This window comes from Alosa sapidissima, chromosome 10 (genome assembly GCF_018492685.1).
Source record: "Alosa sapidissima isolate fAloSap1 chromosome 10, fAloSap1.pri, whole genome shotgun sequence".
Taxonomy (NCBI): Eukaryota; Metazoa; Chordata; class Actinopteri; order Clupeiformes; family Clupeidae; genus Alosa; species Alosa sapidissima.
In genome coordinates, this window is record NC_055966.1 from 26,668,283 (window position 1) to 26,693,282 (window position 25,000).

The 25,000-nt window shown below is 42.3% G+C and overlaps 2 protein-coding genes across 3 annotated transcripts in view; both read left to right on the forward strand.

Moving 5' to 3' along the window:
- Positions 1-22,411, forward strand: part of adcy3a (adenylate cyclase 3a) — a 37,824-nt gene extending 15,413 nt beyond the window's left edge. Inside the window, exons 5-20 of the mRNA XM_042106950.1 lie at positions 798-925; positions 2,351-2,509; positions 2,835-3,000; positions 3,493-3,612; positions 3,825-3,967; positions 4,210-4,371; positions 4,943-5,030; positions 8,046-8,162; positions 8,576-8,865; positions 9,172-9,253; positions 9,907-10,065; positions 17,417-17,563; positions 18,086-18,202; positions 19,655-19,781; positions 19,925-20,049; positions 20,862-22,411. Coding sequence (XP_041962884.1) covers positions 798-925; positions 2,351-2,509; positions 2,835-3,000; positions 3,493-3,612; positions 3,825-3,967; positions 4,210-4,371; positions 4,943-5,030; positions 8,046-8,162; positions 8,576-8,865; positions 9,172-9,253; positions 9,907-10,065; positions 17,417-17,563; positions 18,086-18,202; positions 19,655-19,781; positions 19,925-20,049; positions 20,862-21,044 — 2,313 coding nt within the window. The 3' untranslated portion in view covers positions 21,045-22,411. The remainder of the gene's footprint in view (positions 1-797; positions 926-2,350; positions 2,510-2,834; positions 3,001-3,492; positions 3,613-3,824; positions 3,968-4,209; positions 4,372-4,942; positions 5,031-8,045; positions 8,163-8,575; positions 8,866-9,171; positions 9,254-9,906; positions 10,066-17,416; positions 17,564-18,085; positions 18,203-19,654; positions 19,782-19,924; positions 20,050-20,861) is intronic.
- Positions 22,412-22,706: 295 nt separating this feature from the next.
- The window catches only part of wdr26a (WD repeat domain 26a), a 9,787-nt gene continuing 7,493 nt past the window's right edge, over positions 22,707-25,000 (forward strand). Inside the window, exons 1-3 of one of the 2 annotated variants that reach the window (XM_042106954.1) lie at positions 22,707-23,431; positions 24,237-24,336; positions 24,608-24,664. In XM_042106954.1, the coding sequence (XP_041962888.1) occupies positions 23,130-23,431; positions 24,237-24,336; positions 24,608-24,664 (459 nt within the window). In that variant the 5' untranslated portion in view covers positions 22,707-23,129. The remainder of the gene's footprint in view (positions 23,432-24,236; positions 24,337-24,607; positions 24,665-25,000) is intronic. The other variant, XM_042106953.1, reaches the window with a different exon arrangement.

Below are 25,000 nucleotides of genomic sequence, written 5' to 3' on the forward strand. Positions count from 1 at the left end.
CCTAACCACACACACATTCTATACACACTCACACACACACGTGCACACTCGTACACGCGCACTCACACACTCGTATACTCTTTCACACACTCTTGCACACACACATTTGCATACACATACTTACACATGCAGGCAACCACAAATATGTATGCATCTTAATACACACACACACACACACACACACACACACACACACACACACACACACACACACACACACACATGTGCATACAGTGAGACATACAACCATTAACACTATTACTGTCTCCTATACACTTCCACACACACACTCCAGACAGACATGCTTGCTTACAGGAAATGTGTATGCTCCATTCATTACATAAAATGTTCACAAAAGACATTTAGTTTACTTAAATCATCAATATGTGTTATTTTACAGTGCAAGAAAGAAAATCTAACCAAGTTAGAAATATTTGTTTAACGCACTGGCAGACAAATTTGCTTGTTTTAATGATGAGACATCTAAATTAAGTCAAATGATTTTACAAGAAAGCGCTATAAGTGTCTTTATAATGAAAACAGTAACAACTAGATTTTTTGATGTAAATATAAGATTAATACTTTAATACTAAGATTAAAACACTTGGTTAGATTTTATTAGATAAGCAGTTTTTGCAGTGTAGCCTATAAGTAGTCACAAATCTTTTTGATTTACTGACCATTTGTAAATGTATTTATCTGCGTGTCTGTCTGTGTCTTTGTTTGCGTCTGTGTGTGTGTGTGTGTGTGTGTGTGAATTCTCTCCCTTTTCTCTGTCTCTTGTCTTGCTCTTGCAGAAATACCACCAGCTGAGAATTAAAATCCTTGGTGACTGTTACTACTGCATCTGTGGGCTCCCAGATTACCGTGACGACCATGCTGCCTGCTCCATCATGATGGGCTTGGCTATGGTGGAGGCCATCTCGTGAGTTTTCGCCCTCACAACAACACTGGTCATTTCCGAGATCTTGCACTGGATACCCCATGCACCTGAGTCATGTTCAGAGTTGGGTGTAACACGTTACAAAGTAACACGTTACTGTAATCACATTGCATTTGTCAGTAACGAGTAGTCTGACGTCAATCATACCACAAATTGCCTCCAAAAAGATTTCAGGGCATTATACAAGCAAGGACTGCCACTGGTTTCAGTGTGAACAAGAGTATCCAGTATTAATGACAGAAGGTGCGTAACTCACGAGCGCATGAGAGGGGCAGCCGTGGCCTACTGGTTAGCACATCGGACTTGTAACCGGAGGGTTGCAGGTTCGAACCCCGACCAGTGGGAACGGCTGAAGTGCCCTTGAGCAAGGCACCTAACCCCTCACTGCTCCCCGAGCGCCGCTGTTGTTGCAGGCAGCTCACTGCGCCGGGATTAGTGTGTGCTTCTGTTCACTGTGTGTTCACTGTGTGAGTGTGTTTCACTAATTCACGGATTGGGATAAATGCAGAGACCAAATTTCCCTCACGGGATCAAAAGAGTATATATACTTATACTTATACTTATATTTCACTGAAAGCAGTTCAATGTTCTGAAAGTTGTGTGCATGTCACCATTTAACATTGTGAGGGAGGGTGCGCGAGTTGGGCAGAGCTTTTCCATAAAGCAATTTGAATTTGCCCAATTTTTAAAAGCAGCACTGAGGTGCCATGTTTGTGAACTTGAAGGCATCTTTCAGTAAGACAGAGCAATGATCAGCTATATGTAAGAAATGCCTGGTACAACGCAACCTAATGTTTCAAACAACGTAATTAAATAATAAATAAAAGGGGACGGTATCAACAGTGTCCATAGAAACATTTCAATGCAGTAACACAAAAGTAGTTCCATAGAGAGTAAAGAAGTAATGTAAGGGATTACATTTTTTACAGTAATAAATTAATTAATAAAATGTTAATTTGATACATTACTTTTGTTTAGTAACGACCCCAACATGACTATTGGCCCACAGTGAGTCGGTCAGAGGGAGGTGTTTGTACTGCAGAGCATGTTGCCCTGGAGACAAGTAGAATCCTCTGCTCTTGGTTATCACCAATTCAGATAATTAAGGCACTAAGAATAATGATGATCTCTTATGTCAGAGGCAGGAGAGAGTTATTTTGTGGTTCTGTATATCAGAGAAATGTTTGGCAGTGTGAATAACCTGCTAGTTTTGAGCACACTTCCAAAGTGGTAACATGCTGTATGTGTGAAAGGCAGTCACACTTCAGATGTGAGACCCTGACTGACTGCCGAGAGGTGTTTTGTTCTGTTGGGATGGCGACGTTAACTTTCTGCAGAGTGACTGCCGAGAGGTGTTCTGCTCTGTTGTGATGGCAGCTTTGTCTTTCTCTCGTATCTCTCTGGCAGGTACGTGCGTGAGAAGACACAGACAGACGTGGACATGCGCGTGGGGGTCCACTCGGGGACGGTGCTGGGTGGTGTCCTGGGGCAAAAGCGCTGGCAGTATGACGTCTGGTCGACGGACGTCACGGTGGCCAACAAGATGGAGGCCGGAGGAATACCAGGGTGAGTAGGAAGATGGCTTTTTCATGTGTGATTACCTACACAAATGATAGTTAGATATCATCTCTATACACTGTAGGGTCATGGAACAGAATATTTTCTATCATAATATTTGTATTGAAGGCCATCCATGTTTAGTAGAATGCCAATACATGTTTTAGAAGACTTACAAATATGTGCTTGAATGTAAACCAGTCCACAGTCTTACATGTTCAATTGTGATAATAATCAGCCTTTTGAAAAGTTGATTTTCGTGTGTGTGTGTGTGTGTGTGTGTGTGTGTGTGTGTGTGTGTGTGTGTGTGTGTGTGTTCATCCCTCCATGTCAGGCGCGTGCACATCTCCCAGAGCACCCTGGAGTGTCTGCACGGTGAGTTCGACGTGGAGCCGGGCAACGGCGGTGACCGCTGCGAGTACCTGAAGGAGCGCGGCATCGAGACCTACCTGGTAGTGGTACCCAAAGGGCCACTGGGCAAGAACGGCATCAACGGAGTGGTGAGCTCCACGGACACGTAAACACACCTGAAAATGACCACTGTACACACTGATCACTCACTCCAGAAAAAAAACAAAGCACACAAGAAAAGAAAGTCCTCACTCCAGAAAATAAACAAAGCACACAAGAAAAGAAAGTCCTCACTCCAGAAAATAAACAAAGCACACAAAAAAATAAAGTCCTCACTCCAGAAAATAAACAAAGCACACAAGAAAAGAAACGCCTTACTCCAGAAAATATTGGGATGCCCCTCTTGCTTTACGCTCAACATACCATAAAAAAACAAAAATATCCCACACAATAAAATAAATTTCTCACTTCAGAAAAATAATCAACTAAACAACTAATTCCAGAAACTAGACACCTCACCCCAGAGCATAACATCTGTCACAAGCTGTCTGGACAGGTTTTGTAAATACCCTGATTGTGAATATCACCTGAGTAAAGGTGCTGACTCTACTGTAAAGGTTTCCTCTCTCCTGTGTTCACAGAAACTGTCCGTCACATCGTCTAATGGCAACTCTCCGCTGCTGATTAACACCACAGAGTGCAACGGCAGCGTTAACACCACCTGCACCACACCGGAGGAGCCAGAGGAGCTGGACACAAAGGTCCCGTTTGCTCATGTCTGTCTGTCTGTCTATCTACCTACCTGCCTGTCTGTCTTTCTACCTGCCTGTATGCCTGCCTGTATGCCTGTCTGTCTGTCTGATGTCTCTGCAACTGTTTGTCCATCTGTACCTTTCCATACCTCAGTCTGCTATCTTGGCAGACACACACACACACACACGCTCACACACACGCATGTGCTCTCTGTGTGTAGGTGGTTAACCCGTCGTTCCCCAACCCTCGGCGGCGTCTGCGTCTGCGGGACCTGGCAGAGAGAGTGATCGACGCCCAGGAGAACGAACAGGAGCTCAACAAGCTCCTCAACGAGGCTCTGCTGGAGAGAGAGACAGTCCAGGCGTGAGTACAGAGTGTGTGTGTGTGTGTGTGTGTATGTGTGTGAGAGAGTGTGTGTGTGTGTGTGTGTGTGTGTGTCTGTTTTAGAGGAATAGAAAGATAAACAGACAGAGTGACACAAAGAGGAAGGGGGGAGGGGGTCTTATGTAGAGAGCCGTGTGTGTGTGTGTGTGTGTGTGTGTGTGTGTGTGTGTGTGTGTGTGTGTGTGAACTCTCCCTGTGATTTCCTCCATCTGTTCCCCCAGTCTGAAGGGGAAGTACACCAACCGGCTGTCTCTGCGCTTCACCGACCCAGAGCTGGAGACGCGCTTCTCCGTGGAGAAAGAGAAGCAGAGTGGCGCCGCCTTCAGCTGCTCCTGCGTCGTGCTGCTCTTCACCGCCGTCGTGGAGGCCCTCATCGACCCCACGTGAGTCAGACATGTGCGCACGTGCGTGCGTGCGTGTGTGTCCGATGTAGTTAGAGACAGAGAGAATCCTGCTCTTCATCATCGTTGTGTAGGCCTTCGTCGACCCAGCATGAGTCTGATGTTTGTGTGTTTGTATCTTTTTGTGTGTGTGTGTGTGTGTGTGTGTGTGTGTGTGTGTGTGTGTGTGTGTGTGTGTGTGTGTGTGTGTGTGTGACCGATGTATTGAAAGACAGTGAAAAAGGAGACGTAGACATAGCCTTGTTGGCATCGATTTTAGACATGTTCTTCTTAGTTCAAATTTTCAAGTGGAATCACGCCAGGTACCGCAAGACCACCATCTTTCAATCAGGGAGACTTAAATTTCAGTGAAACCTGTTCAATGCCCTGTGGCATTAATCTGTAGCAAACACAACACTTGCGTACAGATATGATGATGTGCAAATTAGATGAGAAGCTAATTGCCATTAACTCTACTATCGTCTGATTAACTGATTGTTATTTTTGTGTGTGTGTGTGTGTGTGTGTGTGTGTGTGTGTGTGTGTGTGTGTGTGTGTGTGTGTGTGTGTGCAGGTTGATAGCAAACTACGTGACTCTGGTTGTAGGTGAGGTCCTGCTGCTCATCCTCACCATCTGCTCTCTGGCGGCCATTTTCCCACGAGTGAGTGGCCAGACACATTTATTATTAAGCTATGAGCTGCCTTTAGAGTTTGATACATTCTGGGCTGGAAGAATGCCTTTATAGTCTGTTAATGTCAGTTATTACATGTAATCTTACTTAAGTGATGATTTATACTATTAATTTCATCATTGATTTGAATACCATCGACTCACTAAGTTTCCATGGTTGGAGAGTGTAATGATAGCTTAGGTGTAATTTGCATTATAAATAAAATGTATTATTATTATTATTATTTTATTATTGTAATGTTAGCTGAGTATTTTCAATAAGTTACCATCGTTCAATGCGACTTCTCATTCTGCTGAGCCTGGAAGATATGGCTACCAATGCTGGACTACCAATGCAGTGTAAAGCAGTGGAGTCATTTACTTGTAAATGTACATGTAAATTAATTTGCCGATTTTTAACGGTTAAGGTAAATGTTGATAAACCATTCATCCTAATCTCTCTCACTGCTATGTTCTTATCCATTTTATGTTCTTGAATATTTTTTAATAACTTTTATATTTAAAACTATTAAGTGCACTGGATTACTTCAAACCATTGCAGACGTACGAATGTAAACCCAAAACTTTTCTGCTAATGGTGATGTCAAATTGCAACTGTATTTGCTGACGCGCAGAGACCCTTATGTAAAGTTACTGAGCTGGACGAAGGTTATGTGTTTGACAGCCATAGCCGGCAGGCGGAGGATGGGCAGTATTATGGGCTGGATGGGCCATGCAGGGGACATGCTCCTCTCACCAGTCTGTTTGATTTAACCTCATTAGTTCGGTCAGTGCACTTTCAATTGACTGGTACAGTCATGGACCGATATCGACTGGTACTGTCCACAGCATCCTGCCACAGCGCCAGGCCCCGGCAATAATTTCAATAGGCAGTCGTGCATGGTTAGATAAACACACACACACACACACACACACACACACGCGCACACACACATGAACAAACCCACACAGACAGGCACGGATTCACACTCACAGACACAGATATCCATAGTTACAGATGCATAATATTATATAGATAAATATATTGGGCGGCGGGACAGCCACCATGCTCTCCTAGCGCTCGATAATAGCGGTTCCCTTCATGAGGTGTCCACTTACAGTCCAGCTGCCCATTATTGTCTGCCTGGAGCAGTGGAGCCCAGCCGGGTCATACAGAAAGCCCCTGCTCACGTGCCTCTGGTGCCATAGCCAGGCATATGGCTACATACATGGAACAGATACACTCCTAGTCAAGTCAAGTTTATTTATATAGCACATTTCATACACAGAGGTCATGTGCTTTACATAAACAAAAGCAAACAGTACAAATAAAAGCACAGAAAGGCAATAGTCTAAAAAGTTTAAAAAGATCATAATAAAATAAGATAAGATAAGATCCTAACCTAACCTGGTCTGATCTGGACGATATGTTCCTGGGTATGCTGTTATGTAGTAGAGTTGCTGGACATAAACCTCAAAGATGGTGGCTTCGGGTCCTTTTTGTAGGCGAGTTATATAACTTTTAACTTAAAAATTCAGTAAAGAAAGTCAAAGAGGCACTGCTGCTTGGTGTTCCGCTGTTTGAGCTAATCCCATTTTTACACCTCAATAACACAACTTCTTTAAATTCTCTAGAGTGGATGTTCAATTTCAATTCAATTCAACTTTATTTCGCCATACGTACAGAGATACTAGGAATTTGATTTGGTCTTCTCCATGCAGGCAACACAAAGTGCAACAGAAAGACAAAAACAAAGGCAAAAAAACACAATACAAGGACAGACAGGACCATTATGAACGATACATTAATAGGAATGTAAATAGTGCTGTGTTAAATAAAAATAAAGTGCAATGAAGTTTAAGAGTTATTTAGGAGGGCTGTTGCCTGGGGGGAAAAACTGTGGCAGTGGCGTGATGTTTTGGGAAAATCCCTTTACCGCTTTCCAGAGGGGAGAAGATTAAACAGACTATTGGCAGGATGAGAGGGGTCGGCCACAATCTCCACAGGTCTGTTAATGGACCTGGTGCTGTACAGGTCCATCATTGGGTGAAGGGGGCAGCCGATGATGCGCTCTGCTGCCCGGACGACTCTTTGTAGCTTGGCCTTTGCACGGGCTGACGCAGAGGCAAACGAGACCGCGAGGGAGGATGTTAGCACACTCTCAATGACCGCTCTGTAGAACTGTACCAAGATGGGGGGACTGCTTCTTTCAGGCGGAGGAGGAAAAACAGGTGCTGCTGGCCTTTCTTCACTAGTTGGGAGATGTTATTGTCCCATTTGAGTGTGTTAGTGATGGTTGTGCCAATGAACTTTACTGTAAGTCCTCTACCACAGAAACGGATGAGTTGTTAATGACCAGAGGAGGATGAGTCGGGGGCTTTTTGCGGAAGTCCACTATCATCTCCACTGTTTTGTTGATGTTAGCTCCAGGTTACTGATTGCACACCAGGACTCCAGGAAACTGACCTCTCTGTGGTAGGCTGACTCGTCGTTGTTGAAGATGAGGCCTATTATGGTGGTGTCATCTGCATATTTGATGGTTTTGACAGAAGGGTCTCCAGAGGTGCAGTCATTGGTGTACAGGGAGAAGAGCAGGGGGGACAGCACACAGCCCTGGGGGGCACCGGAGTGCTGTTGGTGAGGAAGTCTGTAATCCATAAGCAGAGGAGGGGGTGAATGTTCAGATGGGTCAGTTTGCTGTGGAGGAGGTCGGGATGATGGTGTTAAAGGCAGAGCTGCAGGAGTTGCTTAGGTGTTCCGACTGTCCAGGTGTTGTAGAATGAAGTGAAGTGCAATGTTGATTGCATCGTCAACTGAGCGGTTGGGTCTGTATGCAAATTGAAGGGGGTCCATGAGGTGGTTGGTGGATGCTTTGAGATAAGAGAGGACCAAGCGTTCAAATGCTTTCATGACTACAGAGGTGAGGGCGACCGGTCTGACACAATATTAGCATGTGATTAAATTGTGTTTCTCTTCTTTCATTGACACACACACACACACACACAGGTATTCCCTAAGAGGCTGGTGTCCTTCTCCACATGGATCGATCACACACGATGGGCGCGCAACACGTGGGCCATGGCAGCCATCTTTATTCTCACTTTGGCAGACATTGTGGATATGGTAAGGAGCACTAGACTACCCATCCTTTCCCTCTCATCTCTACATATAACAATGTTGCTTTGGTCATCTGAAGTCAACTCAGATTACATATCGACCCATTTCTCGCTGTTCTTCAGTATAGGATGCTCATCTGCTGTGTAAGAGATTGCGAATAATGCTACCTGACGTGTGTTCTCATAAGATATCTTGCAGTTGAGATCAGTTGAAGTTGTAGGTACAATATCCATCAGAGTAAAATATAAATATATCGTGTCTCCCACACATTAGCATTTTTCTTGTGGCAGAATCCAAATAGAATTGAGAGCATCTGCACCACATTTGAGTGACATCCTTAATTCATTCTAGTGGGCATCGATATAGTGTGGGGTGTGATGCCATCTCTCCTGTCTCTTTCCTTCTCCTCCTCTGTGCAGCTCAGCTGTCTGCCATCTCCCAGGAACAGCTCCACCACGGCAGTGTCCGCCCCTGGTCCTGGTCCACCCCCCGCACTGGTCCCAGGGGCGGGGACCTGCCGGGAGAACCCCAAGTACTACAGCTTCATCGCCGTGTTGGCGCTCATCGCCACCACCATGCTGGTGCAGGTCAGCCACATGGTCAAGCTCACGCTCATGCTGCTCATCACCGCGGCCACCGGCGTGGTCAACATCTACGGCTGGAGCGACATCTTCGATCAGTACGACAAGGCCCGCTTCAAGGAGTACAGGTCAGCAATGACATGACAGGACAGGACAGGAGCTCTGTTTTTTGAAGGGAATTTCTTTTAGAATTGACAATAGAATGCCCAGATAAATAGTTAAGCCAGAACAAATGGACATTCTCCTGTCTGTATTTTGTCTGTAAATTACAATTCGGGTACTAGTTAAAGATGGGTTTATATTCTTTTGAACTTCACTTCAGCTTCTTACTAAAATGGCCATATTGCTGTGGGAAGAAGGACTGTGTGTGTGTGTGTGTGTGTGTGTGTGTGTGTGCGCGTTTTATTAATAACTAGATGTAATTTTCCTCTCAGCTTTGAGCAGGTACCGTCCAAGTACAATATGACTGTGATGATCTTCATCATGATGGTCAGCTTCTACTGCTTTGCCCGACACGTACGTCTCAACTCCTCTTCCTCGCTTGTTCTCTCACACCTGTTCATCTTCTCTTGCCATCCCCTCCACTACCCCCCATCTGATTCTGCCCCGCCAGCTCTCCATGTCCTCCAACTCCACTTCACATCACTTTTCAAATATACACAGGAGAGGTATTCAATTCCTTGTACTGTAGGTAGGGGGATTTCCCACAGGGCCCAATCAACTGCCAAGCCTATTTAACATTAGGCCTACACAACATGACACAGGATACAACAATGCACAATTGACTGGCAGCAGTCGCAAACGCACCACATGTTGTAGCCAAGGACATGGTACCACATGCTCAACCATAGAACCAAATTAGCAAATAAGCAATAAGCAAAAAGCCCCAAATTTTTTTTTTTTTTTAATGCTAATCATTCTAATGAGTGCAAAGCCATTCTTCTTTTTTTTTTTTAAATTATTATAATCACTATGACTACTAGACACACTCCTTACCCATGCAAACTGTACAATGCCATATTAATGGGATTAACGAGTGCTTTTGGAGAACAAGGGTACAAGAGTGAATAATTGGACATATGGCACTAAATATACATGAGTGAATAATTGGACATGGCACAAAATTTGAACTGCATAAAATGAGTTGACTACCGCCCCCTGTTGTTCAGGTGGAGAAGCTGGCACGCACGCTGTTCCTGTGGAAGATCGAGGTGCATGAGCAGAAGGAGAAGGTGTACGAGATGCGGCGCTGGAATGAGGCCCTCGTCACCAACATGCTGCCCGAGCACGTGGCCCGACACTTCCTGGGCTCCAAGAAGAGAGATGAGGTGAGCGCCCGTCCAACCCGTTTCCATTTGCCTCCAGAGCTACCTGGTAAAAAAGTCGCTGGCTTGATTAGGGGTTTGCACCGACGTCACGTTCTGGCCGGTATCTGGCGATACTCAGTGAATGAAGTACAATGGAGTATTATGCACTTTGGATATCTTACGTGATTCTAGCGTGTCTAAACAACAGAAAAGCTCATCAAAATGCGTCTAAGATGCAAAGCCATATAGGACAGGACTTGGACCACAAGAAAAGGCGCGATATTTCGAGAAATTATGGATTATTGGCAGCGCAGATCCATATGAGTTGGGTGAGGGAGACGAAGTACCAAGTTCAACCACAAGCGCCCCCCTTCCTCTGATAACTTCTGGCATTATTGGCCCTTCTCCCTGGTTTTTTAATAACTTTTGGAAGTCGATACCTACACCAGATGTTTTTCTCAGTCTGACCTATTGGTACAACCTAAAACACGGCAATAATTAACCATTTTCCTTGACGATGTTAGGGATTTACTTCAGTGCCTAATGCTTTCTAATGAGGCGAGTATCTCCAATATGGCAATGTCCAGATCTGATGACACGCCGTGCAAACCCCTAATTAATGTCAAGTTGTCATGACGACATACATTGACAGGATATTTTGTCAGTTTTGTCAGTAGGTGTCATGACAAAGATGTTGGCAGGTTATGTAATTTTGCTTAATGTCAAGGTGCCATAAGAAAGACTAGGTTAGGCCTACATTAAAAATTACATTTTAAAAATAATTACTTTTAACCCTTTAGCCGCCAGGGTTTAAAAAATAAATAAATTGGATTTTTACATCAAAATGTTAAAAGGCCATGGCTTGCAAGTGGTCGGAGATAAAGTCCTACTGTAAATGTGAAAATCATTGAGTATGAACAGAAGTTTATGAAGGGGGTAAATGTACTCATCTAATTTGCATATTATGACGTCACTGGATGGAAACCACCGTGAATTATGCACATTTCAGTAAATACTAGATGTTGAACATATTTGAGCAGTTTTACTTTCTTTTTTTTTTCATTTCACCCACATGACAAATGAACAGGAAAACAGTCACATGTAAACCAACAATAGTAAACTATTACTATAATCACAAACCCTACTGTATGCTACTATACAATAAAGTAGCCTGGTCAAATCAGTTCCTATCCCGGGTGACTTTGTAGTTCTTCAGAGCCCTATTTTTACAACACCTGCTGTCTATACCACATCCATTACGGACACTATCATCACTATTGCCACTGGCACCTCCAGCTATGTTGGGCAGAGGGTCGAAATAAGCATGGTATGCTTAGTGGACACTGTCGCAAAGACGCACCTCCATTCACAGGCGCTCCGTGACTATCAGTCAATAGACGATCGATCATAATCTCCAAAAGGCAGATATTCTCCTTCAGAATCAGAATAGGTGAATAACAGATCCAAGACTTCATCACACGTGATTTTTTTTTTTTCAACATTTGGTGTTTTTGTGCTTGAATTTGTGCAAAACTATGGCCCGCATCGCTTCCGCGTTATGGAGGAAATGCACGTCTTCTTCGTGTGTTTCTCACGTGTTTCTCACGAGCTTCCTGAAAACTTTTAAAAAAAAGGTTGATCTTTAATCGAAGCTCTGGGTGTCTGCCAACTAGTGGTCAAGAGTACAAATGAGATTTTACACTGTACTCGGGTCTATCGTTTGTTTTATTCAGTAATGACGCTTGTAGTCTGAGCGAATTAGGGTTGAAGGTGGAAGTAAATACAGCAAAAGGATATTTGGTATCAATCGAACCGTAATTTTATGTAGATTAAGAATTTCAGGTGCCTACAGCGCAGATTTGTACCAGAAAAAAGATATACAACTTTGAATGGACCATGGTATAATGATTATTTGGCCAAAATCGTATATGATCACATATAGATATTAGCTGATATCTCCCATACTGGTAAAAGGATCTTTACCAAACTTGATGTACTTACCGGTACTCACCATAAGTTCTTGATGAAATTAGTAGGTGTTTATTGTCTTGGGGTCAAAGGTCAAGGTCACGTGAGGTCATACTTGACAAGCAATGTTTGTGTTATACCTCTCAAGCAGATTGAAGGATCCTCATTAAACCCAACACAGTTAATAAAGCCTAAATTAACTGATAAGGCATTAAAGATCATGGGATCACAGGTAGAGGTTAAAGGTCATGAGGCTATAGGTGGCTGAGGCATAGAATCAGCTATCTGAATTGACATTAAAAAAGATTAAGACATTTATTAAAGCAAAACTAACTTTATTTTCTGTATAAAAACAGTTGTTTCAAAATCCACATCTTATTTTAGTATTGTAGTAGTAGCCTCTCTGAAACCAGGGGAAATCAAAATAATTTGCTGTTTTATAAAAATGCAAACATCTGTGTGAATACCTGTTTTAAAATAACTGTTTCAGTTCATAAATGATATTGGAGTAAAAAACAAAGTACTATTACATAACATTCAGTACATCAATAACAACATTGTAGTTCATTTAGACAAGCTGAATAGCAGAAGTTTTAGATTAAATCCAAACCATTTCTGTCAAACATCTGATAAACATTGTCATCTTGAGCTATTCCCTTCAACTTAAATTATAATGCCAGACAAGCAATGTAAATGTCTATGTTGATAGAATAGTGTTAGAAATATCCATCTGAAGTTGGTAGTAGGCATATAAGCAACGGCAGCAGTGGACTGATATTACCTAGGATTCTACTAGGTATTATGGTGGGTTTTCAGGATGTGAAGGGATGTAATCATGGGTTTCATAAAGGTTAATACTATTGCATGGGTTTTCATGTTTTAGAAGAATGTAGTCATTAGTGTCATAAGTCTTAATGCCACTGCATTTGCTGTGAGCAGTGTGAGGTCACTGTATCTTGTGTAGGCCAGACCAACTGTCAGAAGAGTGGGGTGAGTGGAAAAGTACTGGGGGTACTAGGATTAGAGGATCTCCTCCTTATATGGTTAAGGGAGAGGGGGTGTTATCAAGCTGGTGAGGACTGGACAGCAAGGGCGTAGGTTTGGTCTCAGCTTTGGTGGGGACACATTCACAACTCCTGTTGTCACGATACCAATACTATTGTTTCAATACCAATAGCAAGTGAAGAATCTTGATTTCGATACTATTGCGATTTTTAAAATGTTTTATTTGGTTTGTGTGATTTGTGAGATCATTCACATCAGTGGCAATCATAGAATTTGATTGACCCTCCACACACACACATATAATTAGTGATGGTTGTCATATTTTGGAATTCATATAAACTATAAACTTATATTGTTAATTATTTGTAGTATTTTATGATCTGCATGATTACTAATAGCTAAACATATTTAGCAATTTGAATACATCATATTGATATTTAAATGATTAGGCTACACTTGTCTTTAATATCATCACATTTGTGGTGTGTAAATCTAATTGAGTGCCTGTCACTTGTCACCAAGAGGAACATGAACTCAATTAGCTTTCAGTCTCACGGTTTTAGGCTGGTGAAAAATAGTTTTGCAAGTGCAAGGATATGTGGATTCAATTAATCATGTTTGCTATGTCATTAGATAAAATAAATGTTCAAAAAACTAACAAGTCAAAGAATTGTTTTCTGGGATGAGATCATAGAAGAGATAAGTGTCTCGCAATGTTCATTTCTATGAGTATGGAAATGCAACAGTTTATCTTTTATTTATTTGCATTGTGCAGGTTACATTCACAAATACATTAGCCTACATAAACAGAATATAGGAACAGGAAAATGTCTCGGATCCATTGTTTATTGCGACTGCAAGATTGGTAGGCTAGCCCAATTAGCCTAACAGTCAGTGATGGTGACTTCTATTCTGTGCCTATATGCGACTGTCCGTGCGGCACACCCTTAGCCTATTCAACATGACTCCTAACTTTGGTTGGAAGATTACAGAAGCTAGGTTTAGTTGTGACAGTATCCTGGGTAATATCCTAACAGCTAATGCTATTTTACACAGTAAAATCCGCATTTGAAAGCCTGGTCACCAGTTGCCAGTTTGTATGGCTAGTTATTTTGCCTAGACTGAATAATGAAAAAGCTTCGTATTTTTGGGTGGCATAGCTGATCTACAAACCACAAAAAGTGGCAAACATGTACATGCTGAAGGGCAAAGGGAATATCACAATGTTTTACTCTGGCCTTTTATGGGATAGGCTATGTATTGGCAGACAGCCCTAACTTACCATTGTCGTTGGCACACACCCGCTCGCTTGACTGCCAGTAGCCTGTGCTTTTTGACACTCTCCGTGCGTGTAGCGTGCATGTCAGATAGCCCCTAACCCCTCCCCCTCTGTTTTTCAGCAAATCATATGGCGTTTCTTGTAGCCTAATGTTGTGCTGGCTGTCGGAATGATCAGCAGCACAAATGAGTTCGCTAAAATATTGGTGTGGACAATTTTGTCATCTTAAAATATTGATTAGGACTAGTCCTTAGCGTCCCACCCTCTACCCATCTACGCCCATGCTGGACAGGACAGGGATGAGGAGGCCACTGTGCCTTATGAGTTAGGGCCTGTCCAGCTAGGAAGAGAATAAGATAAGAAGGCCTTATTTCACCAAACTGGAAGGAACCAGAAAAACTTAGGGTTACACTATTTTACATATGTTACCTATGCATTACATAGGTTTGCATATAGTTTTATGCATGATGGAAAGATGGTTTCCACCAATGTAAGCGACCCTGCTTGGTACTGATTGGTGAAGGGTGTTGATGGAGATGCCGTGAGAGAGTGGCACTTCTCAAGGGCTGAGGAGTATAACATATAGTGTACAGTATAGCCATCCGTAGGGGAGATCTTGTCGGGGGCCCCAGCTGATGACATCTCCTCCCTATTGCTTTGATGGTTGGGCTGTACTATCATTGGAATACGGTGAATAAAGATCAACAGTCTTCGGAAAATCTTCTATCTACATTGTCTCCTTCGGACGCCTTGTTCCAGAGTGCTAAATTACTAAATAGTCAAGTGGTAATTGTTAATTGGACAATTGGATTTGGAAGTGGACATTTTCTAACCTGGAAAATCCAGACCCTGGTAATCTAGATAGATTAAGGGTCTGGCCACGAACAATGTAATGGCCCAACTCGAGGGGCGGCACCAAGCATGCATTTGAAAATCTCACTGCATGCAATTGGATAATACTAGACCGATGTTTACTCTGAATTATTCCGGACTTCGACACAATTGGATAACACTATGACCAGGGTAGGAATTTCACGGCGGCCACGACGGCCATGGCCGTCGTAGCCCCTTGAGTTGGCCGTGAAGCCCCTTTGAAAATCAATAGTTTACAGGCCACGGTGGCCTTGGTGCCCCCTTATTTCAATATTCTGCTTTGCGTCCTACTAATAGCGATTTTTATTTAGCCTGTGGCCTGTCAAAATAATCTTAGCATTCACAGCGCAAATTAATTTAGTCTTTTACGCAGTGGAGAAAGTGACAGCGCAAAAAAAGTGCGTCCAAATTCACCCATTCTTCTCAGTTGAACTACTCACGAAGTAGCCTATTCATCACACAGACATCACAAGTATCACATTAAAGAGCTTTTTCTCAGCTTTTAAACAATGTTAGCCGATAATTGCTGTGTTGAACGGTTCGCGAGAAAATAAATAATATAATTCAATTTAATCATACTCTACAGGTTTTGCGTCCATGATCTCCCTACCCATTCATCTCGGTGGAATACTTCACGAACCCTTCTTTTAACACATGACAACCCATTAAATCAGAATAAACAGCAGACCTTACCGAACATAAAGGTGTAAAGCAGCCCCCTGTACAGTTAGCCGTTCCAGAGTAATCCAGTTTTGAATTTGCAGTAAATTTTGACATGCATGGATGTCTCCAAATTTGAACTTTAAGTTTTACAATGTGTTTAAATTGTTCCACATAATTTCATAGTGGGCCAAATACAAAATAAATGTTACAAATATCGCCTAGATATTGGTAAATCAGAGGACCTGTGACCTTTGACCTCAAGACCTAAATTGTCTTGCCAGCTCTTTGACAACTTATAGTGGGTAAGTAGACCAAGTTTGATGAATATCTTTCAATTGGCTTAAGAGATATCAGCTAATCTCAAGATGTACTAACATACGTTTTTGGCCCAAAAATAATTGTGCCATGCTCCATTCAAAGCCCTATATATTTTTTTCGGTACAAATCTGCGCTGTAGGCACCACAAATTCTTAATCTACAGAAAATTACGATTCAAATTATACCAAATATGCTTTTGCTGTATTTTCTTCCACCTTTGACCCTTTTCTAGGCTAATTCGCTCAGACTATTGTCGCAATATTGCGACATGGTCGGTTAGAGGGTTAAGAATGAAGAAACTCCTTCATGTTAATGACCATGTCATGGTTATGACGGTGTCATGACAGTCTTATGCATGCCTTTTTAAATAGTGTCACCAAAAGTTGTAATTACATGTTAAATACACAGTACCTAACAACAATTTATAAATAAAGTGTAGCAGCCCAAGCGGAGGGCAGAGGTGTGTTCAAATTTGGAAACATTTGGCCCATATATGGTGAACGTTTGTCTATGTTTATGAATTTGAACGCACCTCAGGCTTCAGAAAGTCATTGGACTACCACATATTTTATGATTCTAATTAGCACAGCTGGTTCTTATTACCCAGGTATTTCAGCTAATTAGTGAAATCACCTGTGTTAAATGTCCAGGTAGTGCCAAGAGGTGGTCTAAGATGCATTTGTCCACATTATGACTTTTGTAGTGTAAACGCTAATATGTTCCGATGCGTCCCGTTGTTGTGTGCCTTCTGGTTTCTCTTCTGGTTTCCTTGCGCATGCTCACGTTGCTCACCACAGCTGCAGGTGTTGTCAAACATTCACAAACGGAGAGAGTGAAAGTCAGAGTGTCTCATGTAGCGCTCATGGCGTGTATATGAAAAGCAACTTCAAAAACTACCGGTACTTGTTTGTGAATGTCTGCAGACAATTGCTGCTGCTGTGGTAGGCTATGAGCACAGCACATGCATGACCAAAGAAACCTGGAGAAACCAGAAGGCATGACAATGGGAGTTCTAATGAATGTGACATTGGCAATCACAGAATTTAAACACAAGTGGTCTGCAATGTCTCTGGGTGTACACCGTGGATACATGTGTAAACAGCAATGTGGTAGACCAAGACGTATTCTAAAAACATATGTAAACAGGCCCTATTATATATATGTAAGAGACCTTATGACTGAAGAGATTTTCATGATGATCACATGTGGTATACCCCGTATTTCAGGTGTGTCTTGATTTCTATCTCTCTCTGGTCTTCCATACAGGAGCTGTATAGTCAGTCTTATGATGAGATTGGCGTTATGTTCGCCTCCATCCCCAACTTCTCAGACTTCTACACAGAGGAGAGCATCAACAATGGAGGCATCGAGTGTCTGAGGTTCCTCAATGAAATCATCTCAGACTTTGACAGTGTAAGGAGCCATGTCACTTTATGCTGCTGTAACGTGTCGCATATGCCAGTGGTTCTCAAAGTGTGGTCCGGGGACCTCCAGCAGTCTGTGACCCATAGCCAAAACATAGAAATAATTTGCTTTGAACGATAAAGAGAGATATGATGATCTAAATGATAATTTGCTTGTTTTATTGGTGCAAAGTGTTAATTGTTGCCTATTGTCAATTGTGCCTTTTTCAACAATGCAGTTGGTTCCTTACATTACAGGAAGGGGTGGGATATGTGTAAATATCTGCCATATTGGCGTTACGAACTAACCCCTTACATTTCTGTGGAAGATTCTTGGATTCTTGTCTTATTATAAAGTATCTGACTATTCACTGCCTTACACTGTGCTCTCATAGACTGTTTACAATGTACACAAAGACAATGTTATTTGTGTTGTTGGTCTGGCTATAGAAGCTTCATCGCCTTTTCTGTCATAAACACAATCACTAGTTTGTAATGTGACCCCCCCCCCCCCTCCCACTTTTTCTCGCAGCTTCTAGATGAGACCCAATTTCGCTGTATCACCAAGATTAAAACCATTGGCAGCACCTACATGGCAGCATCAGGAGTCATTCCAGACAACACTAGCAATGGTTACGCCTGCATGAAGGTGAGACATATGGGCCAAAGATTCTAGAGCGGAGCTCTGCTCTAGAATCTTTGATATGGACTGGACAGAACAGAATCTCTTTGATGCTGGTGCTGGTTCTGATGCTTAATGATTGATTGATGCTGCTGATGTCAACATGTGGTAGTCATGGTTATAGTGATGGCTTGGTATGGTGTTGCCAATTATGTAAGGGATAACAGCCACCGAGATGTCCTGTTATACGGAATTAATGGACGAGGGCGAGGGGCTAAGGAGTGGCCTCCGCCCGAGTCCATTAATTCCGTATAACAGGACACCTCGAAGGCCGTTATCCTGCTTATCACCCGGTTCCGTTTAAAAAAAAAGCCAACTTGTTCAATTTGTTGTACAACTTTCTTTGGCCCTATAACAGCGATAACATGGACAGTTAGCTTGTTTACAGTTGATTCCAACCGTCGTCCTACTATGGTTGTTATAGTTACCATTCATAAGCATTGATATGGAACAGTGATTTTTTGAACAACTTTTTTTTTACCAGATCTACTTCATAGGTGTCCCGTTATTCAGAATTAATAGCCACCCCACCAGCCAAACAGAAAAGAGTATTTCTTCACTCCGGATGATAAGATGTCAAATAATGAATGCCAGTCATGGTTATAGTGATGGCTTGAACGTTATGCCAATCATTACACAGATCATTATACAGAGTGCAATGCAGTCATTGTTATTTTATACATGTTTCACTGTTTTTATTATTATTTATCATTGTGATGAATATATTGATGATAAAAAGGTGGTAATGATGATTGATAGCAGAAATGCTGAATATGAGGAATATTATAACATGTTATTACATGGTTCTTCATAATGCTGAAGAATGCTCCATTCACTTGAATGGGCCTTCCTAACGTTCGGTGGTCTGCTAATTTTCAATAACAGACCGTTGTTAAGTATAACAGACCGCTGTTAAGGAAAATGGGTTTTGTGCTTCTATTTCACGTCTTTCATATCACTACGCAAAGACTGGAACTTCATTCAAAAGTGAAAGCGGACGGTTGATCAGCTGTGTTCTAAAGAATGTTTGATTCAAGTTCAGCGTGTGCTGTTGCGAACTATTTGTTTCTTTGCAAAAGCCACGATGAAACGGTAACAAATAGGCTATAGCCTAGGCTATGTAGGCTAAAGAGTCATATCGTGGGGAGTTTATTGTTTCGGTTTGGCAAGTAACCGTGTAATAAGCGGGATGATGTATAGAACGCCGGTCATTATTGGGAAAATAAGTCCCTTCAGGGCGGAACAAGATTTCGCCCTGTCGGGACTTATTTTCCCAATAATGACCAGCGTTCTATACATTATCCCTTACGTAAAAATGATTCGGAATTCAGCAGTAGAGGACCCTGGCTGTCATGATGGTGGTGGTGATGAAGGTGGTGATGAAGGTGATGATGACCATGATGATGATTTTCTGTGCAGAAGGAGGAGCTCACAGACAGAGAACGCTGGCAACACCTGGCAGATCTGGCTGACTTTGCCTTGGCTATGAAGGTCACACTCATGAACATCAACTACCAGTCCTTCAACAACTTCATGCTCAGAATCGGTGACTGCCCCTCCACACACACACACACACACACACACACACACACACACACACACACACACACACACACACACACAGCTAAGATCTCATTTGTATGGTCTTTACAGTATTGTGTAACCGCCTGGCTGTGTTTCTCTGTGCAGGGCTTAATAAAGGGGGAGTGCTAGCAGGCGTTATTGGGGCGCGCAAGCCTCACTACGACATCTGGGGGAACACTGTGAACGTGGCCAGCCGCATGGAGTCGACGGGAGTCATGGGGAACATACAGGTAACAGGCTTACATGATGACCTCTCTAAGGGATTCTTAGTGGCCCAAAAGAAGGAAAACTAATGCACAGCAACGCCAGTTAATGCACTGACATACACAGCCATATCAGTGTGTTTTTTAAGTTAAGTCTAGCTTAGAGGTGAAATATCTAAAAGGCAAATTCCAATTCCAAAGGTTGACTTAAAGCTGCATCTTACAGCTTATTCTAACTGCATGCCAGCGTCCGACGGTGGCGTAGCGCTGAGTGCTCTCTGTCCACACCGAAGCCATTAAACATGCTGTTCTATTGCATCATGTCTCAAAATTGAAATGGGGCGTCTGACAAAAGTTCTACTCAAAACATTGCGCCACATCGCACTGGACAGTGTCCAGTTACGACATTCCAGTTGAAAGCAATGTAATCAAGCTGATTTTGTCGCTAACACTCGCTCACATCTCTTGTAGTTAGGATACTGTGTTACAGGACAGATGACACTGTTGTTCTTTTATGCCTTTTTTATTTGTATTTATTCTGTTAGTAGGATATGAGCATTGCCATTTTATGGCTTTATAGTCGTTATAATCAAACAATGTTAGCATACATGTCACAAAAAGCTTTTTGTGACATGTATGCTAACATTGTTTGATTATCAATCATGTGCTAATCATGCATTAAGTATTTAGGTCCTTAATGTCTGGGTTTGGGGGTGTGTGGGGGGCAATCTGGTTAAATGGTATTGGTAATGGTATTATATGGGATATTATGCTGTTGGATTATGCACTGTTGTTGTTGGTGTGCCACTCTAATGCATGTGTGCCTCTACTGCCCCCAGGTGGTGGAAGACTGTTACATCATATTGAAGGAGTATGGCTTCCGGTTTGTCAGGAGGGGGCCCATTTTTGTGAAGGGGAAGGGAGAGCTTCTCACCTACTTCCTCAAGGGACGGGAAAAACAGGGTTCCTTCATCAATGGCTCCTCTGTAACACTGCCACATCAAGTGGTGGACAGCTCATGACCCACTCGTGTACACCCAAACACACACACACACACATGCACAGACACATACAAATGCACACTACCCTACCAACATTTATTAAACAGTACAGTTGGGGCACTGCTGACATTCCATCTCATAGGTTATGTATATAAACATGCAGGTGGACTAATTATCATATACACGTGGAAGGAATATGAGAGAATCCTCTAAGAATCTGTCAGACAGTGCAGTCAGTCACTGGCTAATGTAGCGAGACTACTGATAAAAAAAACACAGCTTATACATTTCCCAGTTACTTGCTAGTCTCAACTCAAAACCACACTTGCATAACATGTTTGCCACAGTTTTGTACATACACATCACTTGATTTCTTTTTCATGAATTAATATATGAAATGCACACTACAACACAAAACACTCTGCTTTTACAATTAACACTTGAAGCCTCACATCTACTGATTGATGAATTAAATGCCTACCTGTCATTCATTTGGGGTACTACCCCAGAGGGGATCCACTGACGGAAAAAAAATGTTTTTTAGGATTTGCTTTGAAAATGGGAAGTTGTTGAAAACCCTGATGAGAATTTTTCACTGACCGCTTGATCTGCCTGGAGTGGACCTGTGTGTGCCTGTGTGTGTGTGTGTGTGTGTGTGTGTGTGTGTGTGTGTGTGTGTTTGTGTGTGTGTGTGTGATGTAGATACATGCATGGAGATGTGTCTGCTCCAAACCACTCTCTCTCTCTCTCCCTCTCTCTCCACCTGTATAATGTACTACACCCTTTACTCTAATTCCAATTCTGGAACTCCATGTCATGTTCCAGGTGTGCCAAACTAAAAGCATCCCCTCAGTCCAGCCCAAACTGCTGAATGAATGTGCAATAGTTTATTCTTTTACGCCATCTTCTTCCCTTCTACGGCCCTGACTTCTTAATTATATCCCCTCTAAGCCCTATTTTTATATTATAGATGTGTGTGACCCTTCAACTTGAAAATGTTGTAGGCCCTATCAGAGAGTATAAACATTCAAATGCAGATGAGATTACTGTTGAATGGGCCGTTTAATTTATTACTGGGATGAGTGTTTGTTAACAGACAGATCGCGTTAATAGAAGTCTAAACAATGAAATGGCATATGAAGGTATAGCATTGGCCAAAGTTTTTGTTTTTCTGGGTCAATGCAGAACTTTGTTTGTTTGTCATTTGTTTTTCGTTTGTTTGTTTTCTTTCTTTCTTTTGTATTTTTAAAGACCCTCTGTCAAAATAAATGGCACTTTGAGTGATCTGTTAACAACCCTATGTGTTTCCATTGGTTTGCAATCCTTTGTCATTCATTTGAATTAATTGTACTCTAAGGTTCATTGAATTAAACAAAATAATATGAGTATACTGGTCTTTCTTTTTTTATTTGATAGGTGAGGGCAATCTTTCAAGACTATTATTTATTTGTTTAACTCTAAAATATGCACCTGTGGATGAGGTTTTAGTTTGTCCCTCCATGGATGAGGTTTTAGTGTTGGGTTGAAAGAAATAAATGTAGGCCTACAAAAGTATAGGCTACAGCACCAGGTAGCTGCTTAATATTATCCATCCATGAAATTATCAGACGAAAACTACCTATCAACTTATCAACAAACTGCTAAAGGCGTTTCATAACCCGGACGCAAGGTGGTGTAGGAATATCCGGTGACGTCACTGCAGGCTACCATAATGGGGTTGCAGCTGTTCAGGGAGCAACAATAACAAGATCGGCGAGCTTCAGTGCAAACACACTTCAGTAGAAACCCCCTTACGAGCAAGATTTCTGTGGCTTCGCCATACCATTGAACACCCCGAACCACAGCCTTCTTGTTGCAGAGGTTCCCGGCAAGATAACTCTGGCCTCCGCTTCCTCCTCTTCCGACTCGGAAACCGGCGGAGCTTCGCCGCCCCCGCGGAAGAAACACCGTTTATCGGTGGCGGAGGGAGCAGGAGAGACTGGGGATCCAAGTCGGACAGCGGGCCTCTCTGCGGTTGTTGTGGAAGTCTCTACTTTTTCGCCCAATCCCTCCGTGTCTGCCATCTGCTTTAACCCATACACTATCACGAACAACAGCATAAGTAACATGCAGGCAAACGGGGCAGGACAGGGACAAGACTCGGAGCTGTCCTGCCTAAATAATACCCAAAACGGAGACTCGACGTCCACTGGGGGAGCGCACTCAAACGGCCTTATAGCCACAACAAATAATGGAAATGCAGTTAGTACTAACAACGGCATCGTTTCCACGGGGAATTCAGACGCTTCTAATGCCTCAACCTCTAACTCAGAGCAAGGCTCTTCGATGAAAAAGAAGAAGCGTCTTTCGCAGTCAGAGGAAGATGTCATCCGACTCATAGGTCAACATCTACACGATTTAGGGCTGAAGTAAGTAGTCAGCTAAGTTAGCTAGCTACCTGCTAAACCGTGTCCTTCAAGTGAAAGGCGTCAAGATCTAATCGCACCATCAACAAAAATGCTTTATTTTCCACTCTATATTCCTAGGAATAATGTTAAGAGAATGTCATTAAGTGACACTGTGTTTACGCTAAACAAACATGGTGACGGGATCCGCAGCAGAAGACATAGGGGTCCATTTTGCAAAATGCAGTAGTGGTTGCTCACCAGCTAATAATATTGCCCTGCATTGCAAAATAACTCTAGCAAAAAGCTTTGTGCCACCTATATCGCCAATGTTATTCTATTTTTAAAGCATTTATTCTGTATTTCCGAAATGACAAACAAACAACAGATATTGACAGTTGAACAATAAGCAGCGGTAGTGTTTGTCTGAGTCTGACAGCCTAGAAGGCACAGTAATCAGCCAGTCATGTGAAATCGATCTGTTGTGTTTCTCGAAGCTCTGTTTTTGTCATGGTGGAAAATGAATTTGTGATACAACCCGACTGAGTGAAAACAACAATTAATATCGCGCCTGTTACATTCTTTCTCTTATATTTTTCCCATCGCAAAAGTAAAAAAAAGATCTGTAGCCTAGTAAGACCATTTATTTTGTAGCTTTTTAAACTGTTATAGTTGCCTTTTGTCTAATGCTCACCTTTAGAGTGTAGTGATTTCTGATATTTTGATTCTAATGTTATTTTCAGGTATCAACATCAATATTATCCTGACTGAACTTTTACTGAATTAAATTATTTATATCTGATCTACTGTCTTCTCTCTTACTCTGTAGTCAGACGGTGGATCTGCTCATGCAAGAGTCTGGTTGCAGGCTAGAGCATCCAGCTGCCACTAAATTCCGCAGTCATGTCATGGAGGGGGAGTGGGACAAGGTAAGGACAAGGCACTTGTCCAATGGCCAGGGGCAAACATCATATTTCTGACCGCTGGGTTTGTATCCAGGTGTCCACTGGACTTTAAACAGTTTAAAGGTGTTACATTTGGTCCCCCAGACGGTTGTTCCACCATATCTATATCTCGTTTATTGGTGAAAGTTAAACGTTTTACCCTAATGTGAACTATCTCTGTCTGCCTTAGGCAACTATCTGCTGGAAAGTAACAAAGCAGTGACCAATATGTGTGTTTTATTTTCTCTCAACACAGGCTGAAAGTGACCTCAATGAGCTCAAAGCACTGATGCGCTCTCCTGGTGCTGTTGTGGTAAGGCCCTGTCCGGAACTTTATTTTGAAGAAATCTGCTGTTTCAGATTCCACGTCCAACCTGAAATCCACCAAATTGGACTCTGCAAACGTCACTCTAAACAGCTGTTGGAGTTTTTATGTCCTCTTAAACAGATAATTAGTTAGTTCATATGGTCCTTGTGCACGTAAACAGGTTATTATTTTATATGGAGGAAAGAAAGTTAGTGTGTTGGAAGGTTCTTGTAATTCCCACCTTTTGAGTGTCATGAGTTATGAAATGTTATTTCCAGGAATCAACATCAATATTATGGCTCTGCCACAGTGGTCAGAGAGTTATGCCAGAGTGTGTTATTT